Below are 20,529 nucleotides of genomic sequence, written 5' to 3'. Positions count from 1 at the left end.
GGGATATAGCTCAGCGGCATGGCATCTTCCTGGCAAGTGCAAGATCCTAAATTCAATTCCCAGTTAAAAAAAAGAAATGATTTGTTTGCCTAAACCCTTTATGTGAACATAAAGCTGGTGCCACATGGAGCTTGTAGCAGAAGTACTTCATTTAAATATATAATTTCACCTTTACAGTTTAAAATAATTTTAATAGGAAACTAATTTTAAGAGACTTATAGTGAAGTCTAGTAGCTGAGCATTTCACAAGGGAGAATGAGATGCTTGGGGCATATCTGCCTATATAGCTGGCTGGGATTAAAACAGATTCCCAATCAGGCAGGCAGTTGACCTCTGCTGACAAGGTGTGGGCTGTTTTGCAGTCTATCTGGTCCAGCTCCATGATGCACCCTGGGCCCTCCGCTCTGGAGCAGTTGTTAATGCAGCAGAAGCAGAAGCAGCAGCGGGGACAAGGCACCATGAACCCTCCACACTGAGGTCAAGTGCAGCCCTGGGAACGAAGGCTCCGTAAACCATGGCATGTTGGGTTTGCAGGACTGGCCCAAACAGTCCCCTGCAGGTGGCAGCCCTCTTGTCTGTTCCTTGCTGTCAAGAGGGTGTAAGTGTTCCACCAGCCCGCTGAGTGTGCACGAAATGTCCGCAGTGCAACAAAAAGAAAAATCCATCAGGAACTCTCCGTCCCCCCAGGTCCTTCTGGAGGGAGAGAGGAACTGCTGTTTGTCTCACTCAGTTACCTGATGTCACCACCTCTCACCTTCTCCGTCGTGCATGTCCCCAGCCACATGGGAAGTGAAAGCTGAGAAGGGAAGGCAGGTGGGAGAAGCCAATGGGAACTTCTCAGTCCTTTTTTCCTCTTTGGGGAATAAAATAGGAATCCATTAATGATTGCTTTGCTGACTGAGAATGTAGTTGAAATTATTCCTAAACATCTTTTATTATTGTTATTACTGTCAATAGGAAAATATCACACTGAATTCTTCCATACACAGGTGTTCTTCTAGTCAGTGTGTAGCAAAGACAGCCCTACTCGCTGCTCCTGTGAGAGGTTGGTGGTGACAGGATAGGGAACCAGCCTCCTCAGCCAGTGGAAGTGTTCTGTGGGGAGAATACAGGGTCTCTCAGAAGGTTCTGGCAAGCCCTTCTGTGACCTGAGGATTCCAGCAGGAAATGCCCTTCACTCTGTAGGTGCTCGAGCCCTCGAGGATCCAGTGTGGGTGTTGGTGCTGGGCTGGACTAGCAGGTGACTGCTGTAGGATTTTAAATTAATGTTTTTGATTCCTGTACTTTTTGCAGTAACATAGCAAGCAGTCTCACAGAAGGCAGGCTAGTCCATTCACGGCCTGACTCATTTTATTGGGTAGAAGCTTTCAGTGTGGTTATTTTTTGTTTGGTTAGTTTTTGTGCCCTCGTCCTACTTACCAGCCTCCTGCACCTGTGTCCATCCCTTTTGCTAGTAATTGTTTTTATTCCTAATGTGTACGACATCTCGCCAAGATCAACCACACGGGGTCCAGCAGTTGGGGCCCGAGAGTCTGAAGAGGAGGGAAGCAGTACCATCTGCATAGCCACAGAGAGACCAGGCCCCTGCCCAGCTGCAGTCTCCCAGCCTCCACTTCGAGAGTGAGATTCTGGGCACATGGACACATGCACTTGGTGAAGAAAGAAGAACACAACGAAGACCATTTGGGAAAACGTGAAAGAAAGGAAAAGAAACTTTTTATTTGATATTTATTAGGAGGAAAGAGGACTGAAGATGTTCTTATGTGGAAACAGAAGGACAGCATTTCTGTTAGTCACTTCCTGGAAAAGTCATATTTTAAGGGAAAATTATGGAAACAATCTAAATGTCCAATTGCTGTGCTAGTGGTAGGGGTTATTTTCTGGGAGGTCTTTCCATTTTGTGTGCGTGTGTGCGCGTGTGTGAGTGTGTGTGTGTGTGTGTGTGTGTGCGTGTGTGTACACCCACACATACCTGTCTGCTCCTGCAGGAGGGAATGGGTTGTGTGTTGACTGTATGGAGTTAGTGTGGAACTTAGCTGGAGAACGGCTGCAGAGCAAAGCACATCAAGGAGCCCCAGTTGTCACTGGAGTCTGGGCAACCCCAGCAATTGAAAGGGGTTAGATAATGCTCATTGCTCTTCAGAAAGAATGGTTGACGCCCCCATATGCTTACATTATTGCTCTTTTAGTTTGACATGGTATTTAGGGTTTTTCTTTTGTTTTGTTTTGTTTTTGAAAGGTCTGAAAGGGTAACCCCCCCTCCCCGGTCTAATGACAATATGAAGAGTCCTTTGTGCTTCTCTCCACCCCTTCCCTGTGTCGCCCTTTCCCCACCTCCGTCTTCCCTACTGCCTTTACCTAGTTTGTGTGAGCTCTGCATTCAGGCAGCTGCGACATTCCAGTGTTTGAACCGTCACTGATTCCTGCACCCTAAACAAGCTAACCAGGTTTATTGTCTCCCTCCCTGTAGTGCCCAGTTCCCATCTGCAGCCCCATTCTGCATGAGAATTTGCTGTTCGGAATGTTTTCTGATTCTTGGAGCGGGGTCCCTTACCTTACCATCCTCACTGCAGGTGGAATGAGGAGGGGGAGGAGAATCTTCATCCAAAACTGGTTTTGTGTAGTACACTTACTTTTGTGGGAAATTTTTGTTTGATGTTTGGGGGGGCGGTCTTTTTTCTTTTCTTTCTTTGTCTGTCTGTACAAGACCTGCAGCTGCTGAAATCAGCTTTGCCTTTAATTAAACCATGTTCTCTCCAACCATATCTGTGTATATTATTTATTTCCTATTCTAAAAAATACAGTGTTGAAGAAAATCTAGCTTAATGAATTCAGCTACTCGCAGGATATCCAGACAAAAGCAAAAATGATCAAACCTTGAATGTGTTTCAGGGTTATTTTCCCTTTTCTTGGCATTCTAAACCAATGAATTATTATAGAAAAAAACTGATTTTCTTTTATTTAATAGAGGAAGAGTGAGTTATATGAAAGTAATAGCACATTTTCATCCCTGTTCTAGCTGTTAATGTGGCAATTTCAAGATAATTTATCCTTTTGACCTATAAAAATGCACTAAATCTGATTAACACCAATGGTGTTAGCCTTGGAGTAACTTTTCTTCTAGTTGTGTTCCATGTCCCAGGTCTCTCCTGGTAACCTGCCAGACCTTTCGCAGCCTGCTGGCAGCCAGGATTCACACTGCCTGTCCTCCAGCTGAGGTGTTAATTCAGTCTACATCTCATCTCCTTACTGCACTTTCCATAAGCACCTGTCCACTTGAAAAACTAATAGCAAACCCCTACATATTCTGTATGGAGAAGCAGAGGTAATTAAGCCCAGGTCTTACAATCCAGTTTTTATGGGATTCTTCATCCAAGTTAACCCTATATATATTCCATAAAGAATAGGTATAAAATAGTAGAATACTACTTACCAACTGACTTCCTGAATATAACTTTCATCACTTAACTTGTTATGGAATGTATTTAGCACGGAACTCTTTAACAAGTCCCTCTCTAAGAAGGCATAAAGCAATGTATTGCTAGTGTTTCAATTCTCTGTGGAATTGAATGCTGTTTTTCCATGGAAGCCTAATTCAGTGTAGATTTTGTGTTCTGTTTAAGCAGTGAAACTTTTGGCAAGAAAAAAAGAACAGGTTTGTTTTATATGTGTGTTCCTTCTGAGGACCTGTGAGGTTTCCTGAAACCTCGCAGGTCTGTGATATTAATCATACAGAAGCGAGAGTGTTTCCACTTAGCTTTGGCCTCTGGGTGTCTTGTTTTATTTTTTTGGATTTTTCTTTAGTTTTTTTAATGGAGGCATCACATATACAGAAATGTGCACTAATTAAAAGTGCAGTTTTAAGTGAATTTTCACAAAACGAGTGCATCTTCAATTTCGCCAGCATTCTAGAAAACCTGCTCATGCTTTTCCAGATCCTTATTCACTCCCTGCCTCTCCTTGCATCAGGAAATCTTTATCCTGAGTTCTTATATTATCTAATAGGTGAAATTTTAACAAGAAAGTTAGGTTTTAGTTAACACTACCAAATTGTAATGTCTCCATAACACACAGCAGAGGTATAAATCTTGAGAACAAATAAGCTTCATTTTTTTTGAAGTTTGTAGATCATGAAACATCCTCGGTTACTCTAGAAGTGCTGTTCAATTCCATGGCTTCCCAGTCTTCAAAAATCTTGAACAAAAGCTTTAGGGAAAATGCCAACTTTCCCTTTACATTCCCCTTCCAGCCATTCTTCATTTACTGATAAAATGAAAAGTACACATTAATCATTAAAAGCATGTAAGAAAGCCAGGTATGGTGGTACGTACCTGTAATCCCAGCACTTGGGAAGCTGAGGCAAGAGGATTGTTTCAATTTCAAGACCAGCCTGGGCTACAAAGTGAGCTCAAGGCCAGCCTGAATTGTATAGTGAGACCTTGTCTCTAAACCGGCCCCCCATAATAATAAAACAACAAGCATACAGAAAAAGTACACCATCTGGGCCGTTCCACAAGTATCTTTTTGTCAGTCATTCCCCACCCCAACTTGTGGCAACAGGAAGAGAATTAGAAAGTGGTTTGAACTTAAGTATAAGGGTTAGCCATCTTACTGATGGCTATTTTGGATACTATGAAGGAATAAAATGCAGAGGAATGAATTACAATTTTCAGAACGTTATTAGAGAAATAAGATGAAATTGAATCTTTAGATACAGTTGCTTAAGAAAGAAGTAATCTGAGTTTTGCGGAGAATCTTCATTTTAACAGAGGGCAAGCCTTACTTAATAAAAGTGAAAGTTCCCTAATCATTGATTTATCAGCATTGAGAGTTGGAGATGATAAGGGTTTAGTACATATTTGTAAAAAAGATCTTAGTAATTCCCACTTTGAGTCTTGAATAGTGTGGAGATAGTGTACTGTCAAGTATATGTACACTCAGACTTCATAATAACCTAGTTACATGAGATAGTATTGAAAAATGTAAATGTTTAAAATATTTTAACTATAGTAAAAGACACATTACCCTTAATCTCTTAAAATACTACTCCTGGTCAAAGTAAGATTAAAACTGAGCCAGGCAAACATTTAATCCTGTAGCTTTGTATCTGGAATACTCGGTATGCCGATGTGGGCTCCAGAGGGCTTGGGCAGTCTCATCTCCATGGCTTGCTGGTTGCTGCCCATATGGCCTCTCTCAGGCTGACTCTGCTCAAAACACACTTAACCCATCCTTGTCATTTTCTAAAGCAATTCTAGAAGCCCTCTTTCGTGAGTATTTTTCATGAGTGCATTATAGCTATCTCTGTATCCTGAATTGATTCAAAACATTTACTTCTCATAGCTGTTTTGACTTTGGGCAAGAGCCAAAAGTTGCACAATGCCAAATCCAGTGAATAAGGTAGACGGGGCACGCCATGGTTTTACACACCTGCCTTTCCATTGTGTGGCACTCATGGCAGCATTCACCATATTTTTATCATACCTCTTAAAATACACAAAAGGGGACTTCGTCAGAAAGTGGCGAGAATGATGGGCTAAGTCTTTTCAAAGCACGGAGTATTTTGAGTGTGTTCAATGGCAGTGTCTTTTACTGTAATATTTTTTGTTTAAACATCATGTATTTTGATCAGCCTTTATAGGTATCTCAGTCTTACTAACACAGTGACCCAGAGAAGAATAGTTTGCTCAGAGCCATTCTACCAGTATACCAGGCATCTTAAGTATAATCTCCAAAGCCCATCAACCAGACCATACAAGTGGCTTAGAAGTCCACCTCTGGATGTAAGATGGAACTGTGGAACCTAGATCCTGCCCTTTAGAATTCAGAAATTAATGTTGAATGTGGCAGAAAATCAAACATTTTCTCTGGCAATTCTGATTTAAGTATGGACTTAAAGTATCCTAGACCCTAAAACCAGATTAGAAATGCAAAATCTCAGACCCTTTGCACATACAGTGTTCATTTGAAGAGGAGCCCCAGGTGAGTCACATGTAAACCAAAGCTTGGGAAACACTTTTTGGATGAAACCGTTCTTGTAACTGCTGAAAGTAGTTGAATTCATCCTCAGTTTCATCTGTGTGTGTATCCTAAATCAGGCCTGTTTCATGTTGAACAGTGAAATCCTGAAATGTAAGGTACTTCCTGTAACTTGTGTGTTCTCACTACCCACTCTCCACTACCCCTCCCCAAACCGGACAGTTTACCTGATCCCAGTTAGAAAATGACCCTGGGAGGCCTTAACCTGATAACCCTCTCATTTAGTTTCCAATCTCCCTCGAAAGACATGCACTGCAGGACACATTATTTTTCTCTACTCATTTTGAGTTACTTTCCTGTATATACTTGTGTATACTTTGTACTCCTTCAACATTAAAATCTCCCACTCTCTGTTGAGTTTCTGTTTTAATTAATAATACATTTTCACTACATTATTGCTGGTGCACAGCGTTTCTGCCATGCAAGCAAAGCTTTTTATGATGGGAATCTGTTGTTCCAGGAAGAGGAGACTCAAACTAAAACAGTGGTCTTCAGAGTAGTCAAACCAGCATCACTTGGGAAGTGGTCAGAAGTGCAAACTTGTGAGCCCCATCCCATAGCTGAACCAGAATTTCTGGGAAGTGAACCAAGGAATTTGACAGCAGACAGTTTTAGTGATGCTCAGGCAGAGTCAATTTGAGAATCACTAATTAGAACTCTCCACTTACTGTTTCCCTGTATCTTTTGACTCTTGGCAATCCAGAAAGTTACCAGAAAATATGGGGTAGTTATGAGTAGCTGCCCCAGCTCACTTCAGTGAGACGGGGTCTTACTGAATCTCTAAATTGCTTCTTTTGGGCCCATACTTGAAATCCTCCTGCCTAAGTTTCCCATAATGCTGGGAGCATCACTACCATGACCAGCAAATAGATGCTTTTTAAGAAATCCATGGTTTTCAAGGGAGCCATCATTAATAACCAAGGTGTTGTCACTCATGTGTATTAATTATTTGCCTACTTAGGAGAGCAAAAGATGAGGAATGCGTATGCATTCATTTTTGTTTCCTCTTGCTGAAAGCTGGAGAGGATATTGAAATCACTGGCCAGTGTTTGGTTTGTGAGCTGCTGGTACTTTTTTCTTTCTTCCATTTCTGCTACATGCGAGTTCCGTTCTGTGATAGCACTTACCCTTTGATAGCACCAGTATTACATCTCCTTCCTGAAACTCTAGGTCCTCTGGTTGGGTAGCCTCGTAACTGAAGAGTGCTACCACTTGGCTCCCTTTAAACTGAGATTCTTTTATCTGGCTGTTAATGTCAGATTTTTCACTTTCCTTGGGTTCTTCTGGGAAGCCTTGATCACCCTGAAATAATAAAAGATTTGTTAATTTTGCCAATTTCTTGGCCATTTAACACAGCATCACTAAAGGAAACGGTAAAGTGTCAATTACAAGCTCTTAAGGACCAGTTTGTGATAGGCATTTTAAGGCTACTGGATAGTTGGATGAATAAAATCAAAAGATCTGAAGAACCATACATAGTCTTAAAATACCTTACCGGGACCTTGCCTACGTCCTGAGAAATGTAGAATGTGGAGAAAATATGAGTCACAAGTGACAGCCTGTGATCCAATTAGGGCTTCTTAGTACCAGTTCTAAGAACAGGCTTTACCTAGCGCCACAATTAGGGCGCTTTGTTAGAAATGCATTTTCTTGTATTCCTCCATCCCAGACGCACTAAAAAGACCTTCCTAAGGGTGGCGCCCTGTAGTCTATATTTGAAGTCCTCTAGGTATTTCCTGAACTTGCTAAAGATTGAGAACCACAGCACAGTGCCATACAAACGCCATGAAAATAGCTTACCTTTTACTTGTAAAAACACTTTATTTTTTTAAAATTTTTTTTTCTTTTTCTTTTTTTATCGGTACCGGGGATCGAACTCGCGACTGCCTGCTTGCAAGGCAGGTGCTTATGCCACTGAGCTAAATCCCCAGCCCCGTAAAAACACTTTCTTACACATTTTGGGCCTAATAATCTTAGGACTCTTGTTATCATATTTTGTTCCATAAATAGAAGGGTGCGGTTTCTGGAGCTTCAAATATGTGATTTAGTAAATCAACAATAGAAACCATGGTAGGCTAACATGCTGTTAAAATTTCTAATTTCTGTGTTGAACCATAGTGTGCCCTGTTGGCTAAAAGGCAGTACAGTGAGGTGGAAGTGACTTTGTGGGATCCACAGATCTAGAGTTAAATCCCAGTTTGACTGCTTACCAGCTGTGCATCCCTGAGCAGCAGTGTAACCTCAGAATTTAAGGTCCTCACCTGACGAGGCTAAGGGATTAAATGAGATGGCAGGGAATAATTGTTATTTACTGAATGTGTGTGATGTAACAGTACTATTTCAAATACATATGTTTAAACTTGGTTACTGATAAGCATTCCAGCTTACAGTACACGGATGATGGATGCAATTTCCTAGTTAGTGAGAACCTGACTCGCTCCAAGGAAAGAAATACAAAGTGTTTAGCAGTGGCCCCAGAGCCTGGATGAGTCCCAAAAAGACTTGGAAATTTGAAGAACATTACACTAAATAGATTGACCTCATCAAAGGAAATGAGCACTTTTTTGGAAAGGTTTTTTAAGTGAAATCACATGTATAGCAGAAGAATCCCTTCTAGGTGGATGTCCAAGTAAATAGATAAATTGCAGTATCCATTCAGTGGAAGACTAGTTAGTATTCAAAAGAAACGTATTCCTGAAACCCAAAGGACTATACAATGTAATCCATTTGTGTAAGGTTATATAAAGAGCAAAGGAACATTGACAGAAAGCAGATACTTATTTTTAGGGACCAAAGTTAGTGGAGGGAATTAACAAAAAGATACGGCAACTTTATCTGTGGAACGGAAGGGACAACTCGAGTGTCACCTTACAGCTAGCTATCCCAGCTAGCATCTCCCTTTGCTCCTGATTCCGATTGTCCTTTCTTGAAAGTACAGCAAGATGGTAATAAATACAGGCAGACCCTGGAGTCAATTGGCCTGTGTCATCTCAGTCAAGTTGCTTGCCCTCTCTGCCCTCTGGTAAATTATCAAATGAAATGGTGTCAACCTCATGGAGTTGTAGGGGTTATAACAGTCATAAGCAACACACTGCACATGGGAAGTCCTAAGAAGACATTTGCTATTAGGAGGAGGCTGTTACTGGATCATTTCTGTGAAAGGAATTCTCACTATTTTTCACCTGCAACAATTCTTCGTAGAAATTTAAGATGAAGCATGGTAGTGAGCTCAGCCTCAAGCTGTGATTCATCCTAACCATTGCTTGGCAATGATGGGCCTAATGCTGACCCATTCAGGCCAAGCAGCCAGTGGAGGGTCTCGAGGTTTCCTCTGGACTCTCGAGTCTGCTGGGCCCACTTTTCTCCATGGGAAACCTTTCCCACCTGCACCTTAGGTGAGATGCAGAAAAAAGAGGTCAGAGCTGCAACTTATTACACACCATATCCCCAACACTAAGGATAGTCACCAGCAGCAAGAGGAGTTCAGTTAATGTTGAATCATCATCATCCCTAGGCTCAGTGCACTCACCACTGTGTTCTCACACCAAAGAGTCAGGCAGAAGTTTTTCACTTGGCTCCAGGCATCCTGCATGTTTTCTTCTGAAAGAGTCACCAACTCATTGCTGTCCCGAGGCAGGTAACTGAATGGGAGTAATGAACAGGGACTGAGTCAGAGACCATATGCACAGAAACCATCCCATCTGTCCTCTGGGCCAACATGAGATCAACCAGAGCTGTGCCCCTGGGTGCTGCCTGTGAGGAGCTCACCTCAGCTTAGTGTGTTCCGGCTTGAGCTTCAGTTTTTTGGACACCATGTTCCAGACTTGGCTGTAAGGGAGCCCAGGCTGAGTCTCCATGACCACTGTGTACTTGTAGTGCACCTTGAGTGTGTTGGGCATTGGAATCCTGGGCTGTGTTTTCTGAGAGGTAGAAACAAAGGAAACTCCTGAGTGAGGCTTTCAGCAACATCTCGATGACCATTGCTTGTCGTCTTGGCCTAGGAGTATCCCATGTAGCAGGGAAGAGGCCGAGATGTGACTGGCTTCACATTTACCCTGAAAGGCCTTGAGAAACCCTCAGCCCAACTCCCACTGGAACAAATATTCTACGGGGTGAGATGTAACAGACCAACTCCAGGGAATGCGCAAGGGGGGGAAGTAGTGAGGGGCTCCGTAGCCCACGGCCTGTGTAAGGTGGGACCATTCCGCCCTTCCAGTGGGACACTAATCCAGACAGAAACGCCCCTGGCTGACAGCAGACTCTTCCTTCTCCCACTTGAAAAAGTAAAGGAAATTTTTACCTTGGGCTCTTCTTTTTGTTTTTGACCTAAATGAGAAAAGTAGAGGGTAAAAGAAAAGAAGGTGGTGAATGAAGTCTTGACTAGCCCTTTGTGCACAGAATGGAACCTCTAGAGCACGGGACCAAGGTTCTTAGGCTTTAATCTCTGGGCTGATTATTACCCTTAGTACATTGCAGGAAACATCTGACTGGGAAAATATAGAGGTCATGAATACATGAGTAAAGTCAGCCGCTGCTTGTAGGGATCCAGTAGGTAATTATTGAATATCTAGCAGTACGTCTTACTAACCCACAGGGTTAGTCAGGACCCCTCCCCCCCCAACAGTTAAACCTGTGTAATCCAGAACAATGAAAAAAGCAGGGAGCGCCAGGTGAGCAACGGGCCACTGGAAGAAATATTAGAACCACTTATCTTTTACCTTGTCTTTCACTTTTGTGTATGTTTTCTGATGCGTATAACTTATTAACATAGTAGTATGTGTATAACTTATGTGACAGAAGCATAAATATATTTATTATAGGGGTATGTGATCTTTAAAAACAACTGCTTATCTCAAACTCTGCTGATTATTAGAATAATCTTGGCTTTTTTTTTTTGCTAAAAGTACAAATTCCTAAACCCTCTCCCTCCCTGCACCAAAAAAGTCAGAATCAAAAGCCTAGGAATCTGTATTCTTAAAATCTTCCCTGGAGTAATAATATGACCTGTAATGATTCCTTAGACAGAAAGAATAAGAACAAAAAAGCAAGGATATGGCATAGGGGATGATTGAAACAATTTGGATATGAGTATATATTTTACAGTATTAGTGTTCAGTGTCCTAAATGTGACAGCTGTATTATCAACAGTCAAAAGACTGTTCCTAGGAGAGGCACACTCCAGTTGGATTGTCTCTTGTGTCTGCAATTTAACTTTCAAACGACTTGGTTAAAAAAGATTACATGACATGTACGTGGTGCAAGATGTAAAGAACTGGTGAATTTGGGTGAAAGACATTCTGGTGTTTAGTATATACTTTTTTTTTAAGCTATCTTGAAATTCTTTTTATTTAATGGATGATCTGTTGTTTTTTAAATTATTAAGTTTATTGATACAATTTAGATACACATAATGATCATATTTATCATAGGAAATCTGTACCCATACATAATATATCGATTCCTCCTTTTTTCCCAATCCCCTCCCCTCCCTTCAGCTCCTCTTCCCTTCCTTATTTACAAAGCTTTGTTTGCATTTTATCCTTCTTACTTTTTTTTTCTTTTTCCCTTCCTTCTCCATAGTTCCCCTTTCCTTTTGAATAATTTCTTCCAGCTGGACGTGGTGGCTCATGCCTGTAATCCCAGCACTCAGGAGGCTGAGGCAGGAGGATCGCTGCGAGTTTGAGACCAGCCTGGGCTACAAAGTGAGCTCAAGGCCAGCCTGAACTGCATAGCGAGACCCCGTCTCAAAAAATAATAATAATGTCTTCCTATATCACAATATCTATTATACATTTTGGTTCTTATTTACACTTTCAGTTCTCATGCCAGAGAGGCAATGTGATATTTACACATTTGTCCAATTTATTTCACTTAAATGTATGGTCTCAAGGTCTCACTTAGCTATAAATGTCTCAAATTTATCCTTTTTTGGCTGAGTAATACTCCGTCATCTTTTTTAAAAAGCACATCTTTTTATCCATTCATCAATTAATAAACATTTGAGTTGTTTCTAAAGTTTAGCTATTACAAACTGTGCTGCCATAAACATGGGTGCACATATATTGCTGTGGTGTGATATTTGTAATTTTGGGGGGGAAGATACCAAGAAGGGGAATAGTTGGGTCACATGGGACTTCCAGTTTTACTTTTTTGAGGAATCTCCACATTGATTTCCACAGTTGTTGTGCCAGTCTATGCAATCCAAATCAGAATACCATTAGCATACCCCACAGAGCTAGAGAAAACATTCCAAATGAATTTTAGAAGAGGCCTAGAATAGCAAAAACAATTCCAGGCAACAAAGGAAAAGGCAGGGGTCATCACAATCCTGACTTGAAATTAAACGGTGGAGCTGCTGTGATAAAAACAGCATGATACTGGCAAAAAAAATGACCTGAGGCTCTATGGAACAGATTAGAAGATACAGAAACAAATCCAAGCCCTCTCCACCACCTTTATCTTTGACAAAGGGGCTAATCACCTTCCCTGAAAGAAAAGTACCCTCTTTAATAAGTAGTGCTGGGGCTGGGGATTTAGCTCAGCGGCATGAGCACCTTCCTTGCAACCAGGCGGTCATGAGTTCGATCCCCGGTACCAATAAAAATGAAAAAGACAAAAAAAAAAAAAAAGTAGTGCTGGAAAAACTGGCTTCTCACATGTCAAATACTAAAACTAGACCCATGTGTGTCACCATGCCCTAAAAAATCAAGGGCCAGGAATTTAGCTCTGAAGCATAAGCACCTGCCTGGCAGGCGTGAGGTCGAGTTCAATACTCAGTACTCCAAAAATAATAAAACTAAAAATGGATTGGAGATCTAAATATTAAACATTAAATCAGCTGAAAGATAAAACAGAACTCTCGAAGACATTGACATAAAACAAAGTCTTCATGAACTTAAAACCTCAATTGCATGGGAAATCGAATCAACTATGGATTCTGATACAAAGAATCAACAGCCAGGATCTCATTTTTTAAAAAAGCTTTTGCACAGCTAGAGAAATCAACAACAGAGTGGAAAAAACAACCTACTGCATGGGAAGAAAACTTTAGCCAGTTGTTCCTCAGCAGGACTACTACCTAGAACATACAAAGAATTGAAAAAAATTCAGATGCCCCAGATTTTTTTCTTCATAGTCATACCAATTATAATTGGAGGCTTCGGAAACTGATTAGTCCCTTTAATAATTTAAAGGCTCAATCCAAAAATGGGCATCTGAGATGAATATACACATTTCTCAGATGAGGAAATAGAAATGGCAAACAGTGAAAGTTCAACAGCACTGGGTCATTCAAGAGATGCAAACTAAAACAATGCTGAGGTTCCATCTCTAGCCAAATTGCCTGAATTGCAGTAGTGATGGAAAGCCCCCCAAGGCAATCAGACAAGATCCTTACCAGAAGAAAAATCTCCCTTTCACATCTCCCATTGGTTCTGTCCCACCCTAGACCCTCCCAGGACTGCAGAGTGCTTTCTCTTCCAGATACAGCTCTGTAGACATTGTAAAGGGCTACTCTCTGCCCCACTGGTGTAAAAACATACAATTACTGCAACTTCAAGAACATAGTTTCAGTACTTCACGAGGGCTTTGGTGAGAGGTGACACTCACTGTCCCTCAGAAACCATTTCAACCATGTCCCATGAGTGTTCTGGAGCAGGCAAGAAGAAAGGACTCTGACTTCATGTTTAGGATGGGAGGTAGTGTAAGAAAGGGGCTTAGGGTTGTGTGGTAATAAATTGAGAGGCACACTGAGAGAAGAAGCCAGAACTGCCTAGGAGAGCCACTCTCGGTCAGAAACCAGCCCGGAATACTCCCCAACCAGGCTTGTGATGTTATTCCAGGGCCACTAACCTGGTGACAGCTGGGGTCTCCCTGGGGCATTGGAACTAGGAGGAGGTGGGATGTCAGGTTCCTGGGAAGTTTCCTCCTAGAGGTGACAGGAAGAGAGCCAGAATCTTCAGACAAAGTTCTCAGAGCAGGGCCAAGAGGATCTATGAACCTCACAGAAAAGAGCCAAGTGCAAATGACTTTCTAAAAGTTAAAGAGTGGTCATGACACTTGAGAAAGGCTAAGAAAACATATGGATTTAAAGGGGAGGAGAGTTTAACCTGATGCAAACAAAAGTCACAATAGAAAGGGTCTTAACAATCACCTAACTAGGCTCTTGCCACCTTATCTTTCGGAAACACACCGGAGACACAGGACACTTTGTCTTTCTTGTCTCACTGAGGAATTCTGCTTCTCATTTCATGGCATTTGGAAACCTCAAGGCACCAGGAAGTGCGGATCCCACAGCATGGGATGACAGGCTCTGCTGCCAATTGGATCATTTACCGTGCTGCTCAGATCCAACGATGAGCACCCTAGGCCTGACAGGTTACGCTCTTTGAGGAGGCTGGATGGAGGAGATGGTAACAGCCTCCTCAGCAAAAGTGGTTAGCAAGGCCCATTCTGATCCAGAACTCTTTTTTTTTTTTTTTTGTCTTTTGTCTTTTTATCGGTACCAGGGATCGAACTCACGACTGCCTGCTTGCAAAAGACAGGCGCTTATGCCTCTGAGCTAAATCCCCAGTCCCTGATCTCTTAAGATAGATTATTTGTTTTTAATGGCGTTGCACACATTGGCTTCTCTTCCTAGTAAAGAGGACATGTGGGAAGACCTAACTCGCAATACTGGTAGGCTTTGATTCCCAAGCCACGCTGACCAGGAGGAATCACAGGGCTGGGCGGGCCCAGTGAACCCTCTACTCAGCATATCTCCCTTGTTACCAGGTTCAGCTCAGCAGCTGGTGCCAACTCAGCTGGCCCAGGACCAACAAATCTTTCTTCAGAGACAGTGATAGAACATCTTCTACACTATTTTTCTCCCCTCCAAAGAGAGATCTGCTAAAAGTGGGAGGCAACAGGTCAGGTATTCTGTTACCTGGGGCTGCTGCTGAGGATGAATCCGTAGCTCAACTGGTTCAAGGTAGTTGCAGGGAACAAGCCCCTTCTGCAATGCAATATAATGGAATCAGAAAGGGGAAGACAAAGTCATGATCATCATACTCCTACCACGTAACGGCCCAGAGCTAGTAGGGGCAGGGGATATAATGACATCAAAGAACCTGGTAGATCTGCAAATAAGGTAGCAGACACTACTTCAGTGAAAGTGCTGCCATTTCCTGCCAAGTCCCATAGTGTTAGGACCTCCCCCAAACCTCTGAATACCTGCCCGTTAAACATGACTGTGGCCCAGTTATCACTGCCCTTCTTCAAGACAAAGACGATGTTTCCTGGCATGACCTGGAGCTCCTCTGGTGTCTCGGGAACAAACCCAAACAGTACCCGATGAGCCTCCCCTTCCAGAGCCCTGCAGGGAGGAGATAGAAGATCCAACCCACTGTTTAGCTTGGACCACATCCTCTCTCGGTGCTGTGGGACCAGCATAATGAAATGGAATTGGCTCCAGAGCCATCCAGCGCCGTATCTACCTGCCCATGTGACCTGCCCGGCCTCCTAAAGGAGGTTGGCAAGAAACTGCATGCGAGAATAGAATGCTGCATAAACACGGAAGCTGCTGCTACCAGCCCTGCCCCACCATTTTCCACAGGGTTAGGATCCAGGACCCCCACGGGATGCCTGAAGCCACACACAGGACTGAACCCTCAATACTGTTTTCGCTGTGCTTACGTACACATCATCAGAACTACACACTACCACACACTATGGCTATAACTCTTACAGCTTTAAGTGCGACAGCAAACCAGTATGCATTTCTTTTGTCTTCAAAATTTCACAAGTAGAAAATCCTTTCTTACTCTAGATCTTGGCAACTTTGGTGTGTGATTTGTTTTTCTCCCTTTCTAAGTTGAGAACTTTTGCCTTTTCACTTAAAAGAAGCTCTTTACAGCTCCTCTTTAGCAAAACTTTTACACTTTGGAGACTTTAAATTAAATAAGGATTACTTGAACAGAAACACTGTGATAGCACAACAGACCATTTTGACCGCATAGACAGATGGTCACTAAGTGCCCGATGGACAGGTAACACATAGCTAGAATGCTGGACAAATGAATGATTCATGTTCCTTGGGAGGGAGCAGGAAGTGTGAGCTTTCAAATGGCGCAATTTACAATTTAGGTTTTATTTTGGAAATTTACCATTTCATATTTTTTGACTGTTGTAGACTACAGGGAACTGAAACCCCAGCAAATAAGACTAGATAAAGGGAGACAATTGAAATGCTGTGGGACAAGGATTCAAAAAACAAAAACAAAAATGAACGACACCAAACCAACACATGACAGTGAAGTATACAGTCCCTCCCTGCTGTCCTTGCTGCGGTGGAAGTTCCTACCTGGGTAAAATCAGCCAGATCCCGCGCGTGGGCTGGGCGGGTCGGAGGAGAACAGAGAGAGGGATAGCACAGCTGGCAGCTGGGTGACAAAGGTGAATGGGGGGGTGGCTGGGGATTTAGCTCAGCGGCATAAGTGCCTGCCTTGGAAGCAGGCAGTCGTGAGTTGGATTCCCAGTACCGATAAAAAAAGGAAAAAGACAAAAAACAAAACAAAACAAAACCAAAGATGAATGGGGGAGGCAGGAGAAGTCTCGGGCCAGGTAAGGGAAGAGGACGAAGAGCAGCATGAAGGTTGCGCTCGCGGGCTCCCAGTGGCGTGGCGCTTCCCTGCTGCCTCCTCAGGACCCGCCTGGCTCCTCACACTCGGGCTGCTCTTCATGCCCTGCTGCCACAGCGGGGTGTGCCAGTGAGGCAGGCTTCCAGGCTGCCCCGTGTGCTGTCCAGGCTCTTTCTGTCGCACTACACTCTGCCCTTCCTTTGTCTCTGAACACCCTGTCTATGTGAGGAATACAGATTCCTGCTCCAAAGAACTCGTTTGTGTAGTTACTTTTCACCGTTTCTAACCTGTTTGATTGCTAAAGAGCTAAGCAGGCTTTTTTTGTTGCTTGGAGGGAATACTTAAGGAAACTGTAGTTTGTGGCATTTTGCTTTTCATCTCAAAGAAGAATGACTTCCTTTTCTTGAGTCCTTCCTCTTACTGCTTCAGATAGCATGTGCCAATAGAGTGGGAACACCCACACAGGAAAGGGGACACCACTGTGGCTTCCTGTCCAGAGAGCTCCAGGCCCCCCATCTCCTGAGGGGCCCTGATGCTAGCACAAAGCTAACCTGTGACCTCGGACTTTGTCCCTCGCGAACTGCTGTACTTCAACAAGCCCTCACCACAGGAGTTACTATGCACATTTAGGTGGGGACATGGGGACACGATATAGCTGCAGGAGCCCTGGTGGTCAGCTCCACGAGGGCCCAACTCCCATCCCTCTGTATCATTCTGTTGTAACCTTGCAAACAGAAGAGATCTCACATTCTAGAAAAGTCCACACATTTAGACTTGATCCAGCCTCGTTTTCTTCACCCTCTTCTTGCCCTCCACTCCAGCTTGCAGTTGGACACTCTGCATGTGGACCTGAATCTAACTTACCTGAAACTCTCTGGGGTTTTGGGTCTGGGCGGAGGCTCAGCTGCCTATGGAACATTCAGGAGAAATGGGGGAGGCAGGGAGAGGAGAGAGAGCAGACTGTTAATGGTAATGTGAGCATTCTTCCAGTCCAGACAATCAAAGGCAGCATTTCTGGCTGATGGGAACACTGCCTAGGGAGAAGGCACCGTGTATCCTGATAAACCTGGAAAACAACGCCTCCCACCGGCTCCTCAGGCAGTGATTTCAACCAGCACAGCACTTCCACTTAGCCAGAGCTGGCTTCTGGAGAAGGTTAGCTGTCACAGAGCAATGTGGTGTCAGGGAACGCTTTGACCTTGAGCTCTGGCCCTTTCCCAGGACAGTTTCCAAAAGCTCTGTTCTATAATTAATGTCTGCTGTATCATGTGACAATTCTAGATATTTAAAATCAGCTCAGGATCCACTGGCCAGACAACAATGTTCTTCCAATGTATAGTCCCTGTTTCTATACTGACTATCTCAGAGTCCAGTTACCGGGGCTGCTTTCCCTGCTTATGGGGCTTTGGCTGAACTGAAACTCATGGCACGTGGGCTTTCTTCAGCTTTATTGTGAAGAAACAGCTGAACGAGTCTGGATGCTGGCCCTCCATTAGCCTTCTTTGCTTATCCGCTGCCCAGATAGTCCCGCTGTGGTTCAGCGGGGATCGTGCTGACCTGGGCAGTACTCAAGGGGTACTGTGGGCAGTACTGTGCAGACTTCCCAGTAGGTGTCCATGCTCGGGATTCCTCCCTCTGCTGTGTTGGCCAGTGCTCTTGCCCGTCATGGCTCCATTGCTCTAGGGCTCATGTATTACCCTCCTTTAGGCACGAGGAAGCTCTTACTTTGTTTCTAGATTCACTGCCATTCTGCTCGTCTGAAACCATCTCTCCAAGCCCAGTTAGGTCTGAAAAATGAGCCCCTCTGGAAGCCTGCTAGTGTTGTCTAGAAAATCCCTACACAGAGGCAAATGAATGGAGCCAGGAGAGCCTGAATCCTCAGGGCCCAGCCTTGTTAAAAAGCCTTTCACAAGCTAGCGTTGGTGGCACATGGCTATAATTCAGCACTCTGGGAGGTTGAGAAAGGAGGATCACAAATTTTAGTCCAGCCTGCTCAACTTAGTGACCTATAACACACTGTCTCAGAAGTGGGGAGGTGGGGCTGGATGTGTATGTAGCTTGGTGCAGAGCCCCACCCATCCCCAGTTCAGTCCTCAGTACTGGCGAGTGGGTGTTTCTGTATCTTGCATTTCAGTGTTCTGCGGGAATGATCAAGGCTTCACAAGACAATGGATCTATTAGAATTTAGAGGGGAGAAGAGGATGTGAGACCAACTGTCATGGCTGGAACCCTGACTGGCCCCGAACAGGCAGTTCCCTCACCGGCACAGAGTGGCTGCGAGGAGCCCTTGGGAGAGTGCAGCTCAGCACAGCTCTCTGCAGGGCTGTTTTCCCGACATGTCTGGAGACTAGGTCCAGGCAGCAGGGCAGGATCGCTCACCTGCGGCTGTAGAGGGGCGAACCCGGAGAAGCTGTCTTGATCCACCACAGATGCCACAACCTGCAGTGAGAACGGCGGGGCGTGAGGTCTGCAGCCTGTTTCCCATCCTAAGATTTCCTCCTTTATCACATGGCAGATCCATGTGCACTTGTACCCGAAGCAGAGGTGGCTAAGGGTTAGATTACTCATATTCTATGCTAGAGGTTTCAGAACCAAAGAAACCAGTTTTCGCCTCACCTCCAATAACCCAGTTTACTCTTTCTCTTTAAAATGAAATGCATTTGTCAAATTAGCATTCGTGTAACATCAAATTAGCCATTTTAAGTGAACAAGTTAGTACACCCACAATGCTGTGCTGCCACCACCTCTATCTAGTTTCAAAACATTTTTCATCACCCCAAAAGAAAATGGTGTACCATTAAGCAGTTAATCCACAGTCCTCTTTCCCCAAAGCCTGGAAACCACCAGGTTGCTTTCTATCTCTGGATTTACCTGTTCAAATATATAACAAAAGGAATTATGCAACATGTGGCCTTTTGTGTCTGGCTTCTTACACACAGTATCAAGTTTTCGGGGTTTGTCTTTGTTGCCACATGTATCAGTGCTTCATTCCCTTTTTTGGCTAATTCTCCATTGTATGGATATACCACAGTTTTTTTTATTTGTTTATCCACTGATGGATTTGTGGACGTCTTTAGTCCTCGACATGTGTCAAAGTCAAACGTAGTTTTGGAGTAGAACCGCTGACTCACTTCAGAGACCCTGTCGCAAAGCATTTAAGACCTGGATTCACAAGGAGTCCAGGCTACAGAGGAGTCTAGTCTCACGGCTGTGGCAGGAGTACGCAGTCCTCACAGCCGAGAGAAGTGAATGACCGGGAGCCCAGGGCCCAGGGCATGCCTGGAGGGTCCTCTCCCCTAACCTGTTCTCTCTTCATTACTGAGCCTTCTCCTTGTCTTGCCTCAGCATCCTGAGAGTAACTAACCTCAGGCCAGCAGGGAGAAGAAAGCAGCATTTGCCTGTCCTTTAGCCAGACTTTGTCCCTGTAAATCAGCCTCTTGTGATCATGGGGACAGAGGGGACAGAGCCATGCGGAAGACAGCTACCTCCTGGTCCCACACAGCCTGGGCAGAGGAGCCTCCAGGGTGCCCGAGCACCCCCACCTACCGTGGCCTTGCCTAGGTAGTCTTTCTTGGCCAGCTGGGCCACTTGTCTCTCGTTTGGTCGAAAGAGCCTCCCCACAGGGATTACCACCGGCTCATACAGCTTCTGTTTCTGGAACACAGAAAACAACACACAGTCCCATGCCGCTTCACACTAGCAGCTCGCTCTGAGAACGGTGTCGTCTCCTGATTTCACCATCACGCAAACACCATGGGGTATGGTTAGTGCTGCATCAGCACCTCCAAATATGCAGCTACCCAGATGTCTTTATGCTGCTCATGATTATATTTCCTAATTTGAAAACAGGGGTGATAATACTTGTGCAGCTCCC

General features: G+C 44.0%; 2 protein-coding genes across 13 annotated transcripts in view; one reads left to right on the top strand and one right to left on the bottom strand.

The window, feature by feature from the left end:
* The window catches only part of Smg7 (SMG7 nonsense mediated mRNA decay factor), an 84,282-nt gene extending 81,519 nt beyond the window's left edge, over window positions 1–2,763 (top strand). For 8 of the 12 annotated variants that reach the window (XM_063239701.1, XM_063239700.1, XM_063239699.1 and 5 more), the window contains one exon: window positions 345–2,763. In XM_063239701.1, the coding sequence (XP_063095771.1) occupies window positions 345–476 (132 nt within the window). In that variant the 3' untranslated portion in view covers window positions 477–2,763. The remainder of the gene's footprint in view (window positions 1–344) is intronic. The other 4 variants (XM_005005822.4, XM_023567173.2, XM_013157934.3 and 1 more) reach the window with 1 other exon arrangement.
* The window catches only part of Ncf2 (neutrophil cytosolic factor 2), a 30,948-nt gene continuing 12,335 nt past the window's right edge, over window positions 1,917–20,529 (bottom strand). The window contains exons 5-15 of the mRNA XM_003474918.5: window positions 20,202–20,309; window positions 19,035–19,094; window positions 17,520–17,563; window positions 15,250–15,391; window positions 14,963–15,031; window positions 13,891–13,966; window positions 10,340–10,365; window positions 9,808–9,959; window positions 9,569–9,680; window positions 7,167–7,341; window positions 1,917–4,263 (exon numbers count right to left, since the gene is read on the bottom strand). Of these exons, the coding sequence (XP_003474966.1) occupies window positions 4,187–4,263; window positions 7,167–7,341; window positions 9,569–9,680; window positions 9,808–9,959; window positions 10,340–10,365; window positions 13,891–13,966; window positions 14,963–15,031; window positions 15,250–15,391; window positions 17,520–17,563; window positions 19,035–19,094; window positions 20,202–20,309 (1,041 nt within the window). The 3' untranslated portion in view covers window positions 1,917–4,186. The remainder of the gene's footprint in view (window positions 4,264–7,166; window positions 7,342–9,568; window positions 9,681–9,807; window positions 9,960–10,339; window positions 10,366–13,890; window positions 13,967–14,962; window positions 15,032–15,249; window positions 15,392–17,519; window positions 17,564–19,034; window positions 19,095–20,201; window positions 20,310–20,529) is intronic.

This window comes from Cavia porcellus, unplaced genomic scaffold (assembly GCF_034190915.1).
Source record: "Cavia porcellus strain 051 isolate PalLab524CR breed Dunkin Hartley unplaced genomic scaffold, mCavPor4.1 scaffold_29, whole genome shotgun sequence".
Lineage (NCBI taxonomy): Eukaryota > Metazoa > Chordata > Mammalia > Rodentia > Caviidae > Cavia > Cavia porcellus.
This window is presented reverse-complemented; position numbering and strand designations above follow the sequence as displayed.